This window comes from Hyperoodon ampullatus (genome assembly GCF_949752795.1).
Source record: "Hyperoodon ampullatus genome assembly, chromosome: 14".
NCBI lineage: Eukaryota > Metazoa > Chordata > Mammalia > Artiodactyla > Ziphiidae > Hyperoodon > Hyperoodon ampullatus.
The window spans coordinates 74,226,033-74,244,870 of NC_136927.1; the positions used below are offsets into that span (position 1 = coordinate 74,226,033).

At 52.7% G+C, this 18,838-nt stretch overlaps 1 protein-coding gene across 1 annotated transcript in view; it reads right to left on the reverse strand.

Annotated features, from left to right (window-relative positions):
* CDH22 (cadherin 22) overlaps nt 1-18,838 on the reverse strand; it is a gene marked incomplete at both ends in the record, with an annotated part of 71,831 nt that overhangs the window by 4,793 nt on the left and 48,200 nt on the right. Inside the window, 3 exons of the mRNA XM_079718940.1 lie at nt 4,837-4,954; nt 5,057-5,178; nt 16,641-16,777. Of these exons, the coding sequence (XP_079575066.1) occupies nt 4,837-4,954; nt 5,057-5,178; nt 16,641-16,777 (377 nt within the window). The remainder of the gene's footprint in view (nt 1-4,836; nt 4,955-5,056; nt 5,179-16,640; nt 16,778-18,838) is intronic.

An 18,838-nucleotide genomic window follows, 5' to 3' on the forward strand; every position in this document is an offset into this window, starting at 1 on the left:
CCCCGCTGCCTGCTTCTCCCATCCTGGACAGCGAGCTCCACGAAAGGGGTCCTGCTTCCTGCTGGGGGCCCAGGCCTCCCTCCTGAGTCCTTCTCTCTGCCCTCGCAGGCTTCAGGCCGGTCTCCCTGACCTCAGACTTTGACAGCCCGGATCCCTTCCCCAGCTTTGCGGTCCCAGTTAACTCAGCCTCTTCCCCGCAGCCCCCAATTCAGTGCGCCTGCCTGGCCTTCCCCATCATGAACACAATGCAGGAAAAAGAGCCCTTGGAAGGGCCGACTTGTGACCTTGGGCACACCTGTGAAGTGGACTGGAGGTCCAGCTGAAACAAGACCGGTCATGCGTTAAAGCTCATGTGATGGGCACATATGAGTTCATTGTGTTATTTTATCTACTTTTATACATCTTTGAAAATTTCCGTTCAAATGTTAATAACTAATGCTGAGTTGGTCATTTACTAGCTTGGGAAACTCATTTAGCTTCCCTGGATCTCAGTTTCCTCATCCGAAGGGGAGGAAAATAGCATCACGAGGACTAAACAATGTAATTAGCACATAACCCTTAGAACAGTTCCTAACACGTAGAAATGCTCCGTGAATGCTGGTTGTTAATTTTTTCATGCCCCACCCCCACATGCTACACCCCACGCCCCCTCTCTGTCTAGGCTGCCCTGCCTTTATTCACTAAGTTCCTGCTAGCTGGAACACCCTCTCCACTTTCTTGCCTGGCAAATTCCTCATCCGTCATGCTCCAGCTAAATGTCACCTCTTTTCTGTGGCCTCCTTTCTACGCTTCCCTGGGAAGGAAGGATTTATGGCTTCCCCCTCCCTGCTCTGACTGTGCAGGCGCCACGCACACTTCTGTTACAGCACTTGTCATGCTGTGTTAAGGTAGCGTGTGCCTGTCTCTTCCCTGGCACTGAGCCAGCCTTGAAGAATGATGCTTGAATGAACCACATCTTTTAGGGTAACTGGTGGTCCTGGGTCAGCTCCTCAAGCTCTGGCTTGAACTCTAGCCCTCCTGCCAAAGGGTGAGTCAACCCCAGCTGTGACAACATCCTCCTTCCCCTGGGAAAGAAAGGCTCAAGAGCAAGATGAGGAAAAGAAGGAATGGTGTGGGACTCCTTTGCATTGGCTGCATACTTCTTATGTATCAAGGACTGGGTAGATACTTTAAATACATAGAAATGTTTAATCCTCACAACCACCAAGAGTTGTGATGTTATTCCCATTTTACATACGTGGAAGTTGAGGCTCAGAGAGAAGGGACTTGTCTGAATTTATCCTGTGAATTGGTGGCATAGCTACCTTTTCCAACCATCCATCGAATCATCCATCCATCCAATAAATCTTTATTGAGTAACTACTCTGTGCTTGGCACCATGCTAGTCATGGGGGGGTGGGGACCAATGGGGAGCTAAATCAACCATAGTCCTGGATCTGGCCTTATATTCTGATGCGAGAGACAAAGGTTAATCAAATAAACTCACAATTTAGTCTACAATTGCAAACGATGGTGAATGCTGAGAAGGAATATTATAGGAAGAGCATCTAACAGAGGATCTGACCAGTCTGGGAGATCAGGGAGAACTTTTTGGAAGAAATGATATTATTGTGAGCCCTGAACAATGAATTCTAGGAGAGGGAATAGTCCATGCAAAGGTCCTGAGGTTAGAAGAGGCATAGGAACTCAGAGAACTGAGAGCAGTCCTTTGCGGCTGGAGGGATGAGGGTGATGACTAGAGTGAGTCAAGAAGAGGCTGGAGGGGGAGGCAGGGGCTCATAATAGAAAGTCTTAGAGGCCATGGTAAGGAATTGGGTTATTTTCTTAAAGGCAATAGGAGGCCATCGATTGATGGGCAAAGAAGCGACCTAGTGACATATCATCCATCTATTCAATAGCAAATACTAATTAAACACCCTCTATAGGTCAGGATTATTCTAGCCCCTGAGGATACAGCAATGAACAAGACAGACATGGTCCTTGCCTTTGCTAAGCCTACCTTCTAAGCAAGGGAGCCTCTAATCTAAAATACAACAGTGGATGTGGAAGACCAGTTAGGAAGCTATTGTGTGTTCTAGATGTGAAATAATAGTGGTAGTGGAGGCACAGAGAAGTGGACAGATTTGAAAAATGAGTGGCTGGCTCTGACTCAGCCTCTAATTCCCAGGCAAGAACAGAGGAGAGGAGAGGAGAGGACAGAGGACATGTTTGTTTCTCAGGGTTGCTCTCTTTGGTCATGGAACCATATGTTTGGAGAGCTCTGGTCCCTGCTACTCTTTCACCCCATAAGAGGAAATCCCTGAGCATCATCCCTTTACCTCTCAGCTGCCCTCCTGGGCAGCAGCTGGCTTCACCTGGGGAAGCCAGTGGCCACCCCAGGCCCCTACCCCACACTTCTAGGCAGGATCTGCGCCCAGCACTGCATTCATCCATCTGGCCTGACATACATCAGTGTCAATCCTGGCTGCGAAAGCAATATTTATAAATCACGTTTCCAAACTGGCTACAAATTTGTACAAAGAAACAGATGGGTTGAGGTAGCCGTTTGTCAACTGGGATATTTATATGGTGAGGAGGAGGGGGCTTGGCACACCGTGGGAAGGGGCCGGGGGACTGGAGGAGGAGCCCTTTCCTGGCTGTGCCGGCCTCAGCACGCTGCTGCCAGCCTTGCTCCCAGGGCTCGTACGCAGGTGGTCACACTGGATGGGCGCCCTGGTGGCCAACCCAGCCCCCAGCCCCCACCCCCCGTCAAAGAGAGGCAGTTGGGGCAGAACCTCAGGCCCCTTGGGTTGGAAAGATTGTGAACTTGGTGAGGTCAATCCAGGGCTATTTGTGTCTCCTGAGCTCAGCTCGGGGTACCACTGCCACAATGAGCAATCATGGCAGCACTAGTCGTTAAAGTTGTTAAAATATTGAACTACTTCCAAAAAGGTTTAAATAGCCATGGCTCTGAGTCCCCCAAGTCCTTCCCTGCTGCCTCAGCCTCTCCCTCAAGCACACCCCCAACTTTAACACGATCAAGTCACTAAGGGGTTAAAGCCTGGCTCAGCAGAGGCTCCATGGTCCTACTCCAGATTACTTATGATCAGGGTGCTTTCTGATTGATTATCTGAGCTGCACTGGTTGTTAAATATTTTTTATATTACTCCTGGAAATACAGATGGGTCTGGCTTCAGAAGCCACTGAGGGAAGGGGTGTCAAGATCTTGGGGGTGATACCAGACCTGGAACAGGATCAGAAGGAACCCACATGATCTGGCCCCTAGTAGTACCTCTCTGACTACATCTCCTCCAGTCCTGTCACTCACTCACCCCAACGATGCAGGTCTTGAACATCCCAAGCCTGTTCCCACCTCAGGGTCTTTGCACTTGCTGTTTCTTGCACTTGAATCATTCCTTGTCCAGTTATCTGCATGGCTCACCCCCTCACTTCCTTTAGATCCCTACTCACTGTTGATTCCTTCAGAGAGGCCTTCCTAGATCACCTTATTTAAAATAGCTTCTACTCTTGCCTTGCTTTATTTCCTCCTGTTTTGTCTAACACGTTTTTGTTTTTATGTTTTTCTCTGGCCACGCCGCGTGGCTTGCGGGATCTTAGTTCCCCGATCAGGGATCAAACCTGTGCCCCCTGCAGTGGAAGCTTGGAGTCCTAACCACTGGACTACCAGGGAATTCCCTAACACATATTTTTGAATACCTACTATGTGCCAGGCACCCAGGGTCCAGCACTGAATAGAACAAAGTCCAGACTCGTGAAGATTGCATTATTCCTCCCTGCCAGCCACTTATCAACCCCATCATAATATTCATTTGTTTAATTTGTTTCCCCTCTCTAGAATATAAACTCCACGAAGGCAGGGATTTTGTCTTGCATGCCGCTGCATTTTCAGGACCTAGAACAGTGCCTGACATGTAGGGACTGTATTTCAATAAATGGTCAACAAATAATTGCTGAATGAAGGAAATGCCATGTTCTAGGTACTGACAATATACCTTGGTAACCCACATCTCACTGGGACCACCTAGCTGCCTGGCCGGCATCTTCAGCCCCATTTTACAGATGATGAAACTGAGGCAGGCATTAGGGTTGCATAGAAAGCCTTCAACTGAGCCTGGGCTGGGACCCAGGTCCCTCACTCCCAGTCCATTGACCACCCCGTCCCCCAGTCTACTCCTCAAAGGTTCAGACTTCAACTTCTCACTGAAGGGGAACTTGCAGGGGTGGGTCTCACAATGGGATCAGCTCAGGATGGGAGGGGCAGTTTGCTTTCACGGTAGTGAGCAGGAAGTACATTGGAACTGAGATAGGTGTGGGTTTGAGTCCCAGCCTCACCACTGACTCCCTATATGACCCTGGGTAGGTTCCTTATCCTCTTAGAGTCTCATCACCTGTAAAATGGGGGGAGGGGTAAGAAAACCACCTCCCAAGGTGACCATGAGGATGCAAAGAGAAATGTGAGTGGGATAAAGCACTTTTTAAACGGAGGGGTGGGAGTGTGTGCGTGTGGCTCATTCCAATCTTCACTTAGATCAGGGGCTCTTTCCACCCTGGATGCTGGGCCACCGCCCCACTCCTCATGTATTCCCTCTCTATATCTTTCTATCTACCATTCTCTATCCTTGGGCAGCCCTCCTCCACTCAGCCAACCCACCTCCTGCTTGTTCTTCAGGGTCTGGCTAGCAGGCTGGGTAACATCTCCAGCTTGGCTCAGACTTTCTGTGTGATCTTGGGCCCACCACTGGCCCTCTGGGCGCCTCTATAATATGGGAAGGGGTTGGGGAGGCTAAGCCCCTCCCTCCATGGATCCTAGGATTTGGTTGTTCTGAGATAACTCACCTTGGATGTTGAGCAGAGAGAAATGAGGGTTGCTGGGAGCTTCAGGCACCAGGCGGAAGTAGAAGCGGTGCCCGCTCTGGGGCTCGTCTCTGTCTACCACACTGATGGTCTGGATGAGCTGAAGGGTGAGGAGGGGGCAGGGAGCTGATGTGAGGCCAAGCCCACTCTGGTCCTGGCCAGTCCTGGCAGCGACCCCCAGTCCCCAACCCTTCAGTGCTACCTGGCCTGGCTCGGCATCCTCACACACGGCTGCCTCGTAGGGTGTGGCCAGCTCTGGGGGATTGTCGTTCACGTCCAGGATTCGGATCCTTAGGGATGCCCGGGATAGCTGGGCATGATTGTCTGTAACAAGAGCACAGCCGTAGGGTGGGAGGCATCAGTGTGAGATTTAGACACCACCCCCATCCACTGCAAGGACAAGAGTAGGCAGTGAGGTCACACTGAGAGATCTGTGGGTTGATCAAGCTCATATTAGGACCAGGACCAAGGATGTTTGGCTAACTGGGTCATCACCACCACCACCATTGCTATCATCATCACCACCATTAGATCACCACTGTAACCGTCGCCATTACTGTCACTATTGCCACCACCACCACTGCCATTAGCACTGGTACCACTGGCATCATCACCACAACCTCCATCACCATAATCACCAGTACCACCCCATCACCAACACCACCACCATCTCCACCATTACTACCTTCACCATCACCATCACCATTACTAGTACCACTACCACCATTAAACCATCACCACCATTAGCATTATTATTGCCACCTCTACCAACATAACTATCAGTACCACCATCACCATCCTCACCACTATCACCATCACCAATGCCATCACCACTCCTTTGTTACCATCACCATTAGATTATCAACACCATCACCATTAGAATTATCGCTGCCGCCACCACCACTGCATTGACTAATACCACCTTCCTCATCTCTACCATCATCACAAACACTAAGGCCATCACTCTCACCACCCTTACCACAACCATCACCCCCGTGGCCACCATCATCAATATTACCACCATCATCATCACCAATCATTCACTATCTCCACCATCTCCGCCACAACTTCCATTACCAGCCCCACCAATACTACCATGACCCCTGCCATCATCACCCACATCACTATCACATCACCACCCCCCACTCCCACCTCCAACAACACTACAATCAACATTGCCATCTCCATTCCATCACTGTGGAGTGCACAGATTTCTCCTGGAGTATCCATATCCACTATTTCAGGTATCCTTGCAGAAATCCTATGGTTTGGTACAATTTCTATCCCCATATTGCATAAGGGAAACTAAAACGTGAAAGTTTAAAGAATTGGTCAGCTGACAAATGAAGTTGTCTCTGCACTTTTAAGACCCGATCATGAGAGGGCAAGACAAGTCCACTGGAGGTGGGTCTTTGCCAAGGTCCTCAGCAAAGCCACAAAGTCCCCACTCCTCCAACTGCAATGTCTTTGAGGTCAAGGCCTCTGTTGTATTAATCCCTGGGTCCCCAGCATTGTGGGATGTGGCATAGAGTTGGTTCTAATAGGTTTGTTGAATGAATGAATGAAGGCTGGAAACATTTAGACAGAAAGAGTCTTGAATTTCAGGCATGGCTCTGTCTCTGACATAGTGCTTGACCTTGGGTAAAACTTTTCCCGCTCTGGTATCAGTTTCCACGCCTGGAAAATGAACAGAGCATAGTGATTAAGAACAAGGACTTGGGAGCCAAGTGGTTCCAATCTCAACTCCGTCAATTAGTAGCTGTGTGATCCATGCCAGGTCACTTGACCTCTCTGTGCCTCCGTTTTCTTACCTACAAAATGGGCTACTAGTAACGGTTGGTTAAGAGGACAATTGAGTTAATAGGTGCAAAGCACTTAAAACTGTGTACATAGCACATAAGTGTTACATAAGGATTTGTTAAATCAACAGATATCCTTGAAGGATCCTTTCAGCAATGACATTCAGTGACTCTAGGCTGTTGGGATACCTCATCCGAGCCTGTCCTCTCTGAGAAGCACCCTGAATGTTGGCCCTTTATAGCCCCCCACCCAGACCCCTGAGTGCCCATTGGTGCCCTGTCCTTGGCTATCTTAGCCATGAGTTCATTAGTGACATGTTCTACCCGCCAGTGAAATCAAGGACATCCCCTGGGAGAGGAAACTACCCGCTTCCAAGCAGTGACTTGATGGCTGGGTCTCTGACCCTGCTGACAGGGAGCTATTTTGGGGACAGCCTGGAAGCTTTCAGGCAGCCAGGAACCCCATGAGTTTTGGGGGCAAGTTGGGGCTGGTCGGCTGCTTCCTTCTCTGAACTCAGGGCCCCACTGGATGCCGACTGCAGCTGCTCCTGTGTTGATAAAAAGAGAAATGGAGATTGGGAGGCAGGTGCAGCCACCTCCTGGGGGGGTCAGGGAAAGGAAGCGGGGGGAGGGGGGAGTCCTTAATTAACTCAGACCCCGACTCCTCTCTGGAGCTCCCCTTAGGCAGGGGCGCCTTATCTTCTCAGCTCACCCAGATCTGCTGCTTCAGCGATTAGAGGGGGCTTTTCTGGGGGCGGGAGATGGGAGTCGTGACTGGGAATGTCGGGTGAGCTGTTATTTTTAAGAGTGTTTTGCCAGAGAACTTAAACAGCCAGCCGGTGGGTGCTTAGGAGGGGAGGAGGGGCGGTTGAGGTCCGCTGCCAGGATAAGGCACCTCTCTCCCCACTGAGGCAGAAGGAGGGCAGGGGGTGGCAAGGACCCCCTCCCCTGCAGTGGGTGGGGTGTACAGGGCTGGAGGGAGAGACAGGGTCCTATGGGGCCATGCAGAAGGGGGACCTCAGAGTAGGATAAGATCCTCAGTGGGCAGACACCCTGCTGGAGGGTTGGGTCCACTGCTGGTGAGACCCCCATTATTGCACCATTCCTCTGGGTTCTGCTGGGCCACTCCTACCTCTTTTTTCCCCCAGCTTTTTTGAGATGTAATTGACATATAACACTGTGTAAGTTTAAGGTGTAAAATAAATGTAGATATTGCAATGTTTGTCACAATAAGATTGGTTAGAACATCCTTACCTTACCGTCCTGTTGTTGTCCTATCTCCTCCTCTCAAATGTCATGGGTCACCTCTTGGGAAGGCCCTGAATCCTTTCTGGCATGAGGATTTGGCAGATCTGAGAGGTAGGGCAGCCGAGAGGTGTGCCTCTACGTCGCCAAAGTTGCCACCTACAGAGCTTATCCCAGAGACCCCTGAATTGGGGGCTGGTCTGGACCCCTCAGAGCTTCTGGTCCAGCCCTAAGTCAGCATCCTGTGCTCTTGACATCGTGGCAGTCTTCAGCTTGGCTATTAGAATCACCTGGGAAGCCTTTAAAAGGTTCTAAGCCCAAGGCTTGGTCATTGATTATTTTTTTTTTTGCGGTACGCGGGCCCCTCACTGTTGTGGCCTCTCCCGCTGCGGAGCACAGGCTCCAGACGCGCAGGCTCAGCGGCCATGGCTCACAGGCCCAGCCGCTCCGCGGCATGTGGGATCTTTCCGGACCGGGGCACGAACCCGCGTCCCCTGCATCGGCAGGCGGACTCTCAACCACTGCGCCACCAGGGAAGCCAATTGATGGTTTTTTTAACAGCTCCAGGTGAATCTAATGTGTATCAATAGCGAGTGTTGCAAACTACTGCCTGGGGGTGACTGGCAGGTGCTGGGGGAGGTCCAACCTGGCATCGCGCCTCTGATGGCTTCCTCCAAACCCCTCCCGATCACAGTTAGCATCATTTGTAATAATTGATAATAATGCATAATTTTTACCAACTTAAATGTTTCTGGTATAAAATAAGAAATCCATCAATTAATTAACCTTCCTCTTTGTGCAGGACTTTCCAATTTATAACAAACTTTCTTATCTATGACATCATTGGATCCTCAAAACAACCCATAAAGGAGGTCTTGTTAGACCCATTTTTTTAAATTTAATTTGTGGCCATGCTACACAGCTTGCAGGATCTTAGTTCCCCGACCAGGGATCGAACCCGGGCCCCGGCAGTGAAAGCACAGAGTCCTAACCACTGGACTGCCAGGGAATTCCCTAAACCCATTTTGTAGATGGAGAAACTGAGGCCCAGAAAGGGGCAATACTTTGTCTAAAGCCACAGGCAAGTCAGTGGCAGAACTGAGGTTGGGTCCTAGGTCTCCCGACTCTAAGTCCAGTGCGTGGTCTAGATGCAATGCCAGTGGGCCCTCCTGCTGCCTGAATATTTGTCCATCCAGATGCAGCTACTGCTCAGACCGAGGCCCAGGCTGACCTCACCCAATGCCCAGTGGCAGATGCTGTCTCCGGGGGCTGGATCCCCCATGGGTCCCACGCCCCTCCCTTGGCATTTCAGTTCAGCTGACTGACATGCAAATTAGTTTAATTATTTCTTCTTCTAAAATAAATTATATTTTGCAGTAGCTGCAATATGTTGTGTCAGGCAAAATTACATTCAATATTTTTAAACTAATTGATGCAGCCTTGAGGAAGGCTGATTGACAACCCAGAGCTGAGCAGGCCTGCAGTCTTAACCGATTCCTAAATTAAAACTAAACGTGCTTCAGCCCGGTGCTTCCTCTCTGAGCTGGCTCACCATTAATCCGGGGAGGTGGCAGGTATAGCCCTTGGGGGCCGAGGAGCAGAGGAGGGTGGGCAATTCCTTGGGTGCCTTGGGAAGAGAGCAGGCTTGGGCGGGAGAGCTGCTGTGCTGTGTAGGCAGGTCCCTTACCTTCTTTGGGCCTCAGCGTCCCTTATGTATAACGGACGGGGGATTGGACCAGGCAATGTGAAACCGAGACTTCTGGGTTTTGCTGACTATTACAGTTTGAGCGCCTCCTTTGTACCAAGAACACAACATTGAACAAGACCAACACGGCCTCTTGGTCTAGCGGCAGGGACAGAAATCACTCTAGACTGTGATAAAAGTAGAGCGAAAAAAGTCCAGGACCGTGAGAGTATGAGGCAGGGGTGCCTACCCTGATGGGGTGCAGGGATATTTGCCCTGGCGTAGGTGACGTTTAGGCTGAGATCCAACTAGAAAGTAATCAGATGAAGGAGATGGGAAGGAAAGTGTGCTCCAGGCAGTAGGAACAGCATGTGCAAAGGTCCTGGGGTGGGAGGGGAGGCTGTAGATAGTAAGATTCTGGATTCCTTCTAAGGAAGATCCCCACCCCCAAGCAGTTCCTAACCTGGCGTCTGGACCAAACTGGACTTGGAGGGCTAGAGGCCAGTAGGAAGTGTAGGGGGGATGGGGCCTGGCCTGGCGACCCTGTTAGGGAACTCCTAGGGATGTGCTCCTGCCAGAAGGACACCAGCAAACACATATCGAGCACCTGCCATGGGCCAGGGCCTGTGCTGCCTCATTTCATCCTGTCAACCATCGTGGGAGGTAGGGATTTGAATTATTGCTGTTTTGCTGATGAGGAAACTGGCTCAGAGAGGGTAAAGAACTTGCCCGAAGTCTCACAGGGAACCATCAATGGAACCTGGTTCTGGGTCCAAAAGGGGAGTTTTAACCATCGAATGGTACTGCCTTTCTGACCATCTTCAGCTGCCAGAATCCGACTTGCCTCAAGGCCCCAAATGTCTCTGCCTGCTCCAGGAAGCTTTCCTTGGCTGCCCTAGTCCTGGGCAATCAGACTATAAGCCCAAGACCTACATGCCCATAGGGCCCTTGTGATCTTCCTCCCTGGCCTCGTCCCTCACCTGGCTCTCCCCTTCTCTCTGCTCCAGGTTTCCTCCTTTCCCTCCTTCAGATCTTTGCCCAGATGTTTTCCCAGAGAGACCTCCCCTGACGACCTTATTTAAATTTGTTCCTTGTCATCCCACCAGCTACCCACTTCCCTGCTCTACTTTTCTCCACAGCACTTAATCCAACACCTGCTATATTTTTACTCACTTAACTTGCCCATCATCTATCTCCCTCACCAGAAAGTAAGCAGAATTTTGGTCTCTTGTGTTTGCTGCTGTATCCACAGCCCCTCTGTGCATGGCACACAGTAGGTGCTTAATAAAGATTTAGCGAATGAATGGATTTCACTGTCTGTGGCACCCCTGACTATGCTGGGATGCTGTGGAGGTGACAGGGAGAGACTGAGACCTCTGGATGGACTAATTCTGTGAGGGTTTCACGCTCCCGCCCCCCGCCCAGATCCCACCATCTAGGGAGCAGTCAAGCTGTGTGAGCCTCTTCCTGCCTCTCTCTCTGGACCAAGCTTTTCTCATTCGTAAAACAAACGGAGCTGGACTCTGAAGTTCTCCTTGGCTGTCACAGAGAAAGAGAGAAGCCCACAGAGAAAGAGAGAAGTGGGGTCGCAAGAGCAGGAGTGGGAAGGAGATTGAGAAGTGGGGAGAGGGGCGAGGAAGGCGGGCAGAGAGGTGGGGGGCAGCTGGAAGGTACCTCCTTGCCGTGGTGCAAGGGTGGGAGGACCAGAGCCTGGACCCTCTTCTCCACCGTCCCCTCAGCGCCTCCCTCCTCTCGAGGGAATTAAATTGCATCCAAACACCAGGCTCTGATTAGCGCTGGCCAGCTGGGCAGGAAGATTTATCATCCCAATTACGAGCTGGCCAAGACAAGCAGGCAGGACGGCGCGGGGGGGCTGGGTGAGCAGGCGGGAGTGCGCGGGGAGGGGTGTGGGGGGTGTCAGGGCTGCCAGGGGCGGTCGCCTTGCACTCCCTGCCCCGTCCCCGCTCACCTCCAGTGGGAGCATGAGGTTCGGGTGCCCTTCTCTGTCTGATTATCTGTTTGGTGTCCACGTGGAGATTGGAGGTTTGACCTTGTTGGGGTGGGGATGTTTGGTCCTCCGTAGGGTGCGGGAGGACTTCTGGGTAAAACAGGGGCCCTGGAATTGGGGGGTGGGGTGGGAGAAAGTTTTCTTCCCTAGGGCTAGGCTGGTCCTGATACTCTGGGCTGTCTTATGAGACTCCATGGACATCACAAAAATCTTTGTTCCTGGTGGCATCTGTTAGGTACATAGGTGGCACAGGATCCCGGGAGTTACCCAATCCAAGAGGAACCCAGGCCTCATTTACATACCTCTGGTGATGGGGAGCTCACTGCCTTATGAAGCAACCCCTGGTCTGAGAGACCTGCCAGGTCTCTTCCCCAGATGGCACCACAGTCAGCCTCCCTGACACTTCCTCCTGCCCGTCCCCACCCTGCCCTGTACCCTCAGCACATGTCCAAGCCCGAGTCTTCCTGACAGCCTCCCCTCTGTTGCCTGCTCCAGGCTGCCCGCCTCCCGTCCACCCTCTCCCACCAACCCAAGTGAATGCTGCGGACTGCACATCTGACCATCTTCCTCTTCTGCTCTAAAACCTGCACTGGCTCCCTGTCGTCTCCAGGAGATGTCCGGCTGCTCACAGGACATCCGAGGTCCTTCCTGTAGAGGCCCAGTGAGCTTCTGCACGCTCACCTCACCCCACCTACTCCAGCCGTTCTCTGGCTCCAGCCTCTAGCCACGCCCAGTCTCTCCATTCTCAGAATGGACAGGGGTCTTTCTGCCGGCCTAGCCTCCAGGCCTGAGCATGTGGGGCTCTTTCTGCTGGGAGCTCCCCAACCCCCTTTCCTTAGCCTTTGAGACCCAACTCAGACGTCCCCTCCTCTGGGAAAGTCTCTTGCCTTCTCCTCTAGGGGGCCAAGTCCCTGGCTACACCTCCTGAATGCCCACCTCCCCCTTCCTTGCACTCTGCACTGCCACTGACAGTTGATGTGTCTCTCTCTGCCCACCTGTGAACTCCTGAGGTCGGTGGCCAAGACGTTTTCTCACCAGATCCCAGTGCCCAGAGCAGGTGGATGAAAAGAGGCCCTCAGCAGACACTTTATATAAAGCATTCAGCACAATAATCTGGTATATTGTGAGCTTCAAATAAATAGAAGCCACTGTTATTAATAGTTAACAATACAGTTATTATCCTTATAGCTATCCAATACGGTACCATTTAATAGATGAGAAAACTAAGGCAAGAAGAGGGGAAATGACTGCCCAAACTCACAGCTGGGAGCCTTGCCACTAGGACCAGTTTTTCTCCATCATGTCGCCCTGCCTTCCTAACTGGGTGGGCAAGCCCATTTATCTATCCGTTCAGGAAATGTTTATACACACCTACTAAGTGCCAGGCCTGGTGTGAATGCTACAGATACACATGAGACCCTGCCCTCATGGAAGGTATTGTTTCCTGGGGAAGAGAGATTAACTAAGCACGCACACAAATGCATATATAAATCATAGAGTGTGCTTTGAGGTATAAAGAAAAAAATCAGGGGGCTGTAAAACCATGACTTGGCCTGGGATGACCCAGATGGGGAAGCTCTAGCTAATCTGGTTAACTCTTTGCTGTCCGGGGCGGCTAGAGACCACCCCTCCAGACCAGCTTAGGGCCTGGAAGAGGGGGCCGGATGCAGCCCCCTGGCACCGCCCACTCCAGCACTGGCTTTCCAAGTCTCCCGCTCCACCCCGCCATCTCTTTGAAGACTGTCCCTTTACAACTGCCCTTTCCACTGAAGGATTCAGACACAAATTGTACTTCAAATTCAATAACGGTCATTAATATTTCATGATTACAAAACGTTAAAGATAATGTCAGTGGAAGGCGCGTCTGCAAGGGCAGAATGGATGACTCAGAAGTTTGGGGAGGGGGACTGGGCACACTAAGTGGTTCGGGAGTCTTTGAGGTAATCCGGTGTGACAGGTGGCGGCTCCCGGCTGAGTGCTGCATTCTCCGAGGTGCTGGCAAAGCTCAGCTGCTGTGTATAAATATTTCCCCTCTGATTCTTGTCACCTCATGTTTGTTACACCCGGAGCAGGCGGGGCACCGTGACCCCACCACCATCCCCTATTTCAGAGGAAGCCAAACGGATGCTTCAGCAGGAAGGCACGGGTGCTGCATTCGGGGTCCCGGCTGGCTGCTGGGAGCCCTGGCCCTGCATGGACTTGCTCTGTGACTTGGGGGCCATCGCTGTCCCTTCCTGAGCCTCTATTTCCTTGGCTGTAAAGTGGGGATAATAATTTGTCCTTGTCTCACAGAGATGGCAAGAAGCCAGAGTGGGTGGATTATTTGCGACGCTCCTGGCTTCATGCCCGGCACCAGAGACATATGACTTGAGGGGCATCTGGGTGACAGCGGGCTGTGCAGTCAGACAGGCTTGCGCTGGGAATTTGGACAAATGACTTCACCTCTCTTAGTTTCCTCATCCACACACTGGGGATAACAGCAGAATCAACACCTGATAGGTGGGAAGATTCAATGAGCACAGCATTGTAAAGGGCCTGGCACAGAGCTGGTGCTTAAGCCAAGTGCACAGAGTCAAGATCGATAGATGCCGCTAACTGAGAGCCAAGTACGAGGCTAAGTTCTTTCCATGTATTATCCTATTTAATCCTCCCACCAGCACTGTGAAGTGGGAACCATTCATTTTCCCATTGAGTAATATCCTCGGTGAGGGTTGGGCAGGGGTTGTGAATTGCAGCTCAGAGGGGAGTGATCTCTAGCCCAGCGACCAGTCCCTTCCTCACAGAGACTCATCTCCTTCCCCAGCTCAGTTGCTGGGGAGGGTTGGGGGTTGGGGTGGGGTCCCGAGAGCAGAGTACCAGGGAAAGGGAGGCCACGTAGCAAAGCTGCGGAGGAAACCGGGAACACTTGGTCCAAATCCCAGTTCTGCCACCGCATGTGCTTGGACATATCTCCTAATGATCTGAGCCTCGATTTTCCCATCAGTAAAATGGGTGCGGCTCTGTAACAGATCATGATCAATAAAGTATGTGCTAGAAAGCATGGAGCTCAGTAGCTATTAGGTAAACATTGTAAAATGTTTGTGGGGGAGAGTCCCCCAGACACGCTCTCTCCTGTGAAACGGCAGCACTGCAGACTTCGTATGTGGCTCTAGCTGCTTTCTGAAAGAGACTCACTGGGTAGAAGCACAATGCTTAACCCCAGAACGGCCTTGCTAGTGGTGGGCCTTTGGGCGGTGTGACAGCTGGTAGAGGAGATGTATCTGTGGGTAGGGAGAGGAGGCATCTCTGCCCAGCAGCTGGGCCAGTCCCCATGGTTGCCCAACAGGCAGGTTCGGGGAGCTAAGGAGGGCGAGCTGTCTTCCTTCCAGTCCAGCCACCACTTCCTCTCCAGCCACCTTTGTTATCTCCCTTTCATGCGGTGGAGAAGTGGATTCAAAGGCTCGGGGCAGCAGGCACTGAGATTTGAGCCAGCTTTGTATTTTCTTTTAAACCGAAGTTGAAAGAGACGAAGGGAACTTCAGCCTAGGGACTTCCTTGGCTGGAATGGGCTGGTGGGGCCTGCGAAGTGGGAGGCACCAGCAGGCGGCGGAGGAGGAGGAAGGCCACCAGGAGGCCTCAAAGGGGCAGGAGGGGCCTGGGGCCGAGGTATGCAGAGGGGAGTTTGAACAGCGCCCACCCCACCCAAGGCTCAGAGACTCTGAGTATTCCTGTTGTCACCACTGCTTCCTGGAGGCTTTGCTGGCTCCTGAGACCTGGTGAGCTGACAGGGCCGGGGAGCTTGCAGAGCAGGTCCAGGCAGCGGCAGCGGCAGCGTTGCTGTGGTTGTGGAGGAGGCCTAGAACTGCCCTCTCCCCACTCCTGGGCGGCCGTGACCCTCCACGCTCTTAGCTCCTCCTCCACGGCCTGACTTGTCTGGCCCCCATGTCCCAGGGCCCCCTCTTTCTCTCAGCTCACACTCCTCCCCAGCTGTGCCAAATTGCATGTCTCTCTCTCTCTCTCACACACACACACACACACACACACACACACACACACACACTTCCAGAAACCCAGGCCCAGCACCTTGGAGTCATCCTTGACCCCTCTCTCTCTCTCCTCTGTACCATCCCATCAGCAGGTCCTGAGGGCTCTGTCTTCAGCCTGTCTCCCAAAGCTGACCACGTCTCACCATTAACATGGCTAATCATCCTGGGCCAGGCCACTGTCTCATCTTCTGGGCACTGTCACATGTAACTTCTGGCTGAGCCCCTGTTCCCCCGCCACGCCCCCGTCCCCGCCTCGGAGCTCCCAGTCTATTCGCAATGCAGCAGCCAGAGGTATCATGTCAGGCAACCTCCCTCCTCTACTCAACACCCCCCAGTGACTCCCACCTCATTTGGAGTCAAGTCCAAAAACCCTGCAACGGCTGTGACCACTTTGCCCCTCACCAACCACACTGTCCTCCTTGCTGTTCCTCCAACGCTAGGCAAACTACTACCTCAGCCCCTTTGCACTGGCTGTTCCCTCTCCTTGGAACACTCTTTCCTCTGACGGCGGCATGACTCACTTTACTGAGCTCTCTGTTGAAGTGTCTCCTTTTCAGAGAGGCCTTCCCCTAAGAGAAACAATCCCCTCCCGATCCCCTTCCTCTGCTTTCTTCTTTCCCAGTTTCTTGTTAGCACTCAGCATCAGCTGACACGCGTACACCCTTTCTCTCAGTTTGTTGATGGTCTAGCTCTACCCCATGGAGAAAGGAGTTCTTCTATCTTGTTCAGGGCTGTATCCCCAGCCTCTAAAAAAGGGATTGGTGTGTAGTAGGTGCTCAATAAATGCTGAGGTAAGAAAGCCAGACCCAAGACTGGCCCTGATTTTTTGGCTTGGGAGCCTTCCCAGATCTTTGTTCCTGCGGGTCAGCTTTTGCTGACCACTCCCCCACCCCAGCTTTGCCCAGTTTCTTACTCTTTGCCCCGCCCCCAGCCTTTGGTCCCTCCTCCCTGGGCTTTGCCCCGCCCCAGCTCCACCCCTCAGCCATCGCCCCTCCCTCCCATATTCGCCCCGCCCCCTGGCTCACCCGCCTCCATGGCCAGCACAGTGATGTTGTGCCAGCCGGCAGTCTCTCGGTCCAGCCCCTTGCCGGTTACGATGGCGCCCGTGTCCGCATCGATATCAAAAATCTGGTCCAAATCTGAGTCGCGGTCAATGGCGTACCTGAGGGAGGCAGGGCGGGGCTGATTGAAGGTGCCCTGGAGCCAGTGGAGCCTGTGCCCATGTCCCTCCACCCTACCCCCAAAGAGGAACCACCTGCCTGGGAGACACAAGAAGCAGAGGCGTGGAAGTGGATCTGAGTTTGCATCTCAGCTGCACTGGGTACCTGCCATGTGACCATGGGCAACCCTCAAGCTTTCTGAGCCTCAGTTTCCTCAGCTGGGTGATGGGGCTAATGGTTTGCGTCCCACGGTCGTTGTGAGGGCTGGAAGAAGGCAAAGGGCCCAGCATAGAGTTAGCACTCACGGGATATTTGATTCTTATCTTTCCGTAAGAGGTGACCCTAGAGCTGGGCTTGAGAAAGGGACAGGACGGCATTCCAGGCAGGGGGAACAGAAGCTGCAGGTGGGTGAGAACTGTACGGGTGAGAATTACTTAGGGAATGGCAAATGGTGCAAAAACGACCAGAACTGGGAGTGGGGAGGAGGAGGCATCAGAACAGGCAGAGTGCAGAATTCAGGGGGCTGAGTGTCCTGGGGCGCCAAGGGGGATTTTGAGCAGGAGAGAGTGGGTCGGTTCTGTCGCTCTGAGGCTCTCCGGAGGCCCCAGACAGGGCACACGGGCTGAGCGGAGGCGGCGGGAAGGGATCTGGGAGGATGGCCGCCGGCCCCTCCCCGCCAGTTGAGCACGCCCGTGCTAATCTGCGGCTTTTTCGTTGCCTCGTGAAAAAGCCCTTTGTTCCGCCTTCTTCCCCGGCCTTTGTGCGGCTGCTGCAGGCCTGAAAGGCCCGTGTCCAACACATGCCTCGGGCGGCGGCGGCCCAGAGAGGCCCCGCCAGCTCTCTCCGCCGCTTCCCGGCGCTGATAACGCTAGAGGGGGCGCCGCCAGTAGAGGGGGCGCCGCCAGGCTGCGCGGCCGACGAAGGCCCCTAATGCCTAGCAAGGGGTCTTTGTGAAGCGGGGACAAAGGAGCGTGGTGGGGCGGGGGCTCCGCCCCAGCGGGGCGCCCCTCCCCCCTTCCACCAGCAGAAGGAAAGGGGCCCTTCCCCCATCTTCCAGAGCGGGGAAACTGAGGATACCAGAAACACCCTCTGTGGGAACCCGAAGCCCTGAGATGACCCTTCAGTGGGGCCTTGGCTGCATTACCAAACCTCTCTGGGCCTCAGTTTCCTCATCTGTTGAATGGGGATAATGATGTCCAGTGGGACTGCACAGATCTGGGAGCAGCTGGAGCTGGCTTTGAATCCTCTGCTTCTTATTCCACCTGTGTGACCTTGGACAAGTCACTGGACCTCTTTGGCCTCTGTTTGGTTGTCTGGAAAATAGGGTGATTCATACTCACCTCACACTGGTGTGGGTTAGAGGATGTAATTCATGGAACTGGGCAGAGGTGACAGCCCTTATTCTTTTCATATTCACTGTTGTAGTGGAAGTGGAGGCTCGTGCCAAACTGAAAAGGCCTAGGCATGTGGGTGTAGTGGGCATTACAGCCCATCTCCTGAGTCCCTAGTTTATTGCCCCTTCCTGTCCCTAAGCTGCTAAGCCTACATTCTCCTTGGCCCTGATCAGCCTGGGTCCTCCTGACCTGGGTGAAAGTGTGTGGGGAGGTTCAGATCCAAGACGACAATTCCTCTCACCGGTATAGCACTTAGCAGTTTGTAGCTTACTTTTCCTCCAGCCATCCCTCCCTTCGTTCCTTTATGCCTAAACATTAACTGAGTGCCTTCTCTGTGCTGCTACGTGGTAAGCCCTGGGGATAAAATGGCAAACAAGACAGGCGACGTCCTTCCCTGCCTGGCATCTTGAGGCTCATGTGATCTCACCCCATTTTGCAGATGGAGACACTGAGGCTCAGAGAGGAAACTTGCCAAGCTTAGGGCTGCCAAGTATGGTTGTGCAGGTTGTGTCCTGCACAGAGTTACCAGCCTGAAGAGGGGAAGTGGGGGTGAAGTCCAGCCAGTGTTCTGCTTGCCCAGCCATGTGTCCTAGCCCAGGGAGCATCTTCTCAAAAGGCGACTTTTTTCTTATTTACGAAAGGTGCCATACGGGCTAGTGATAACCCTGT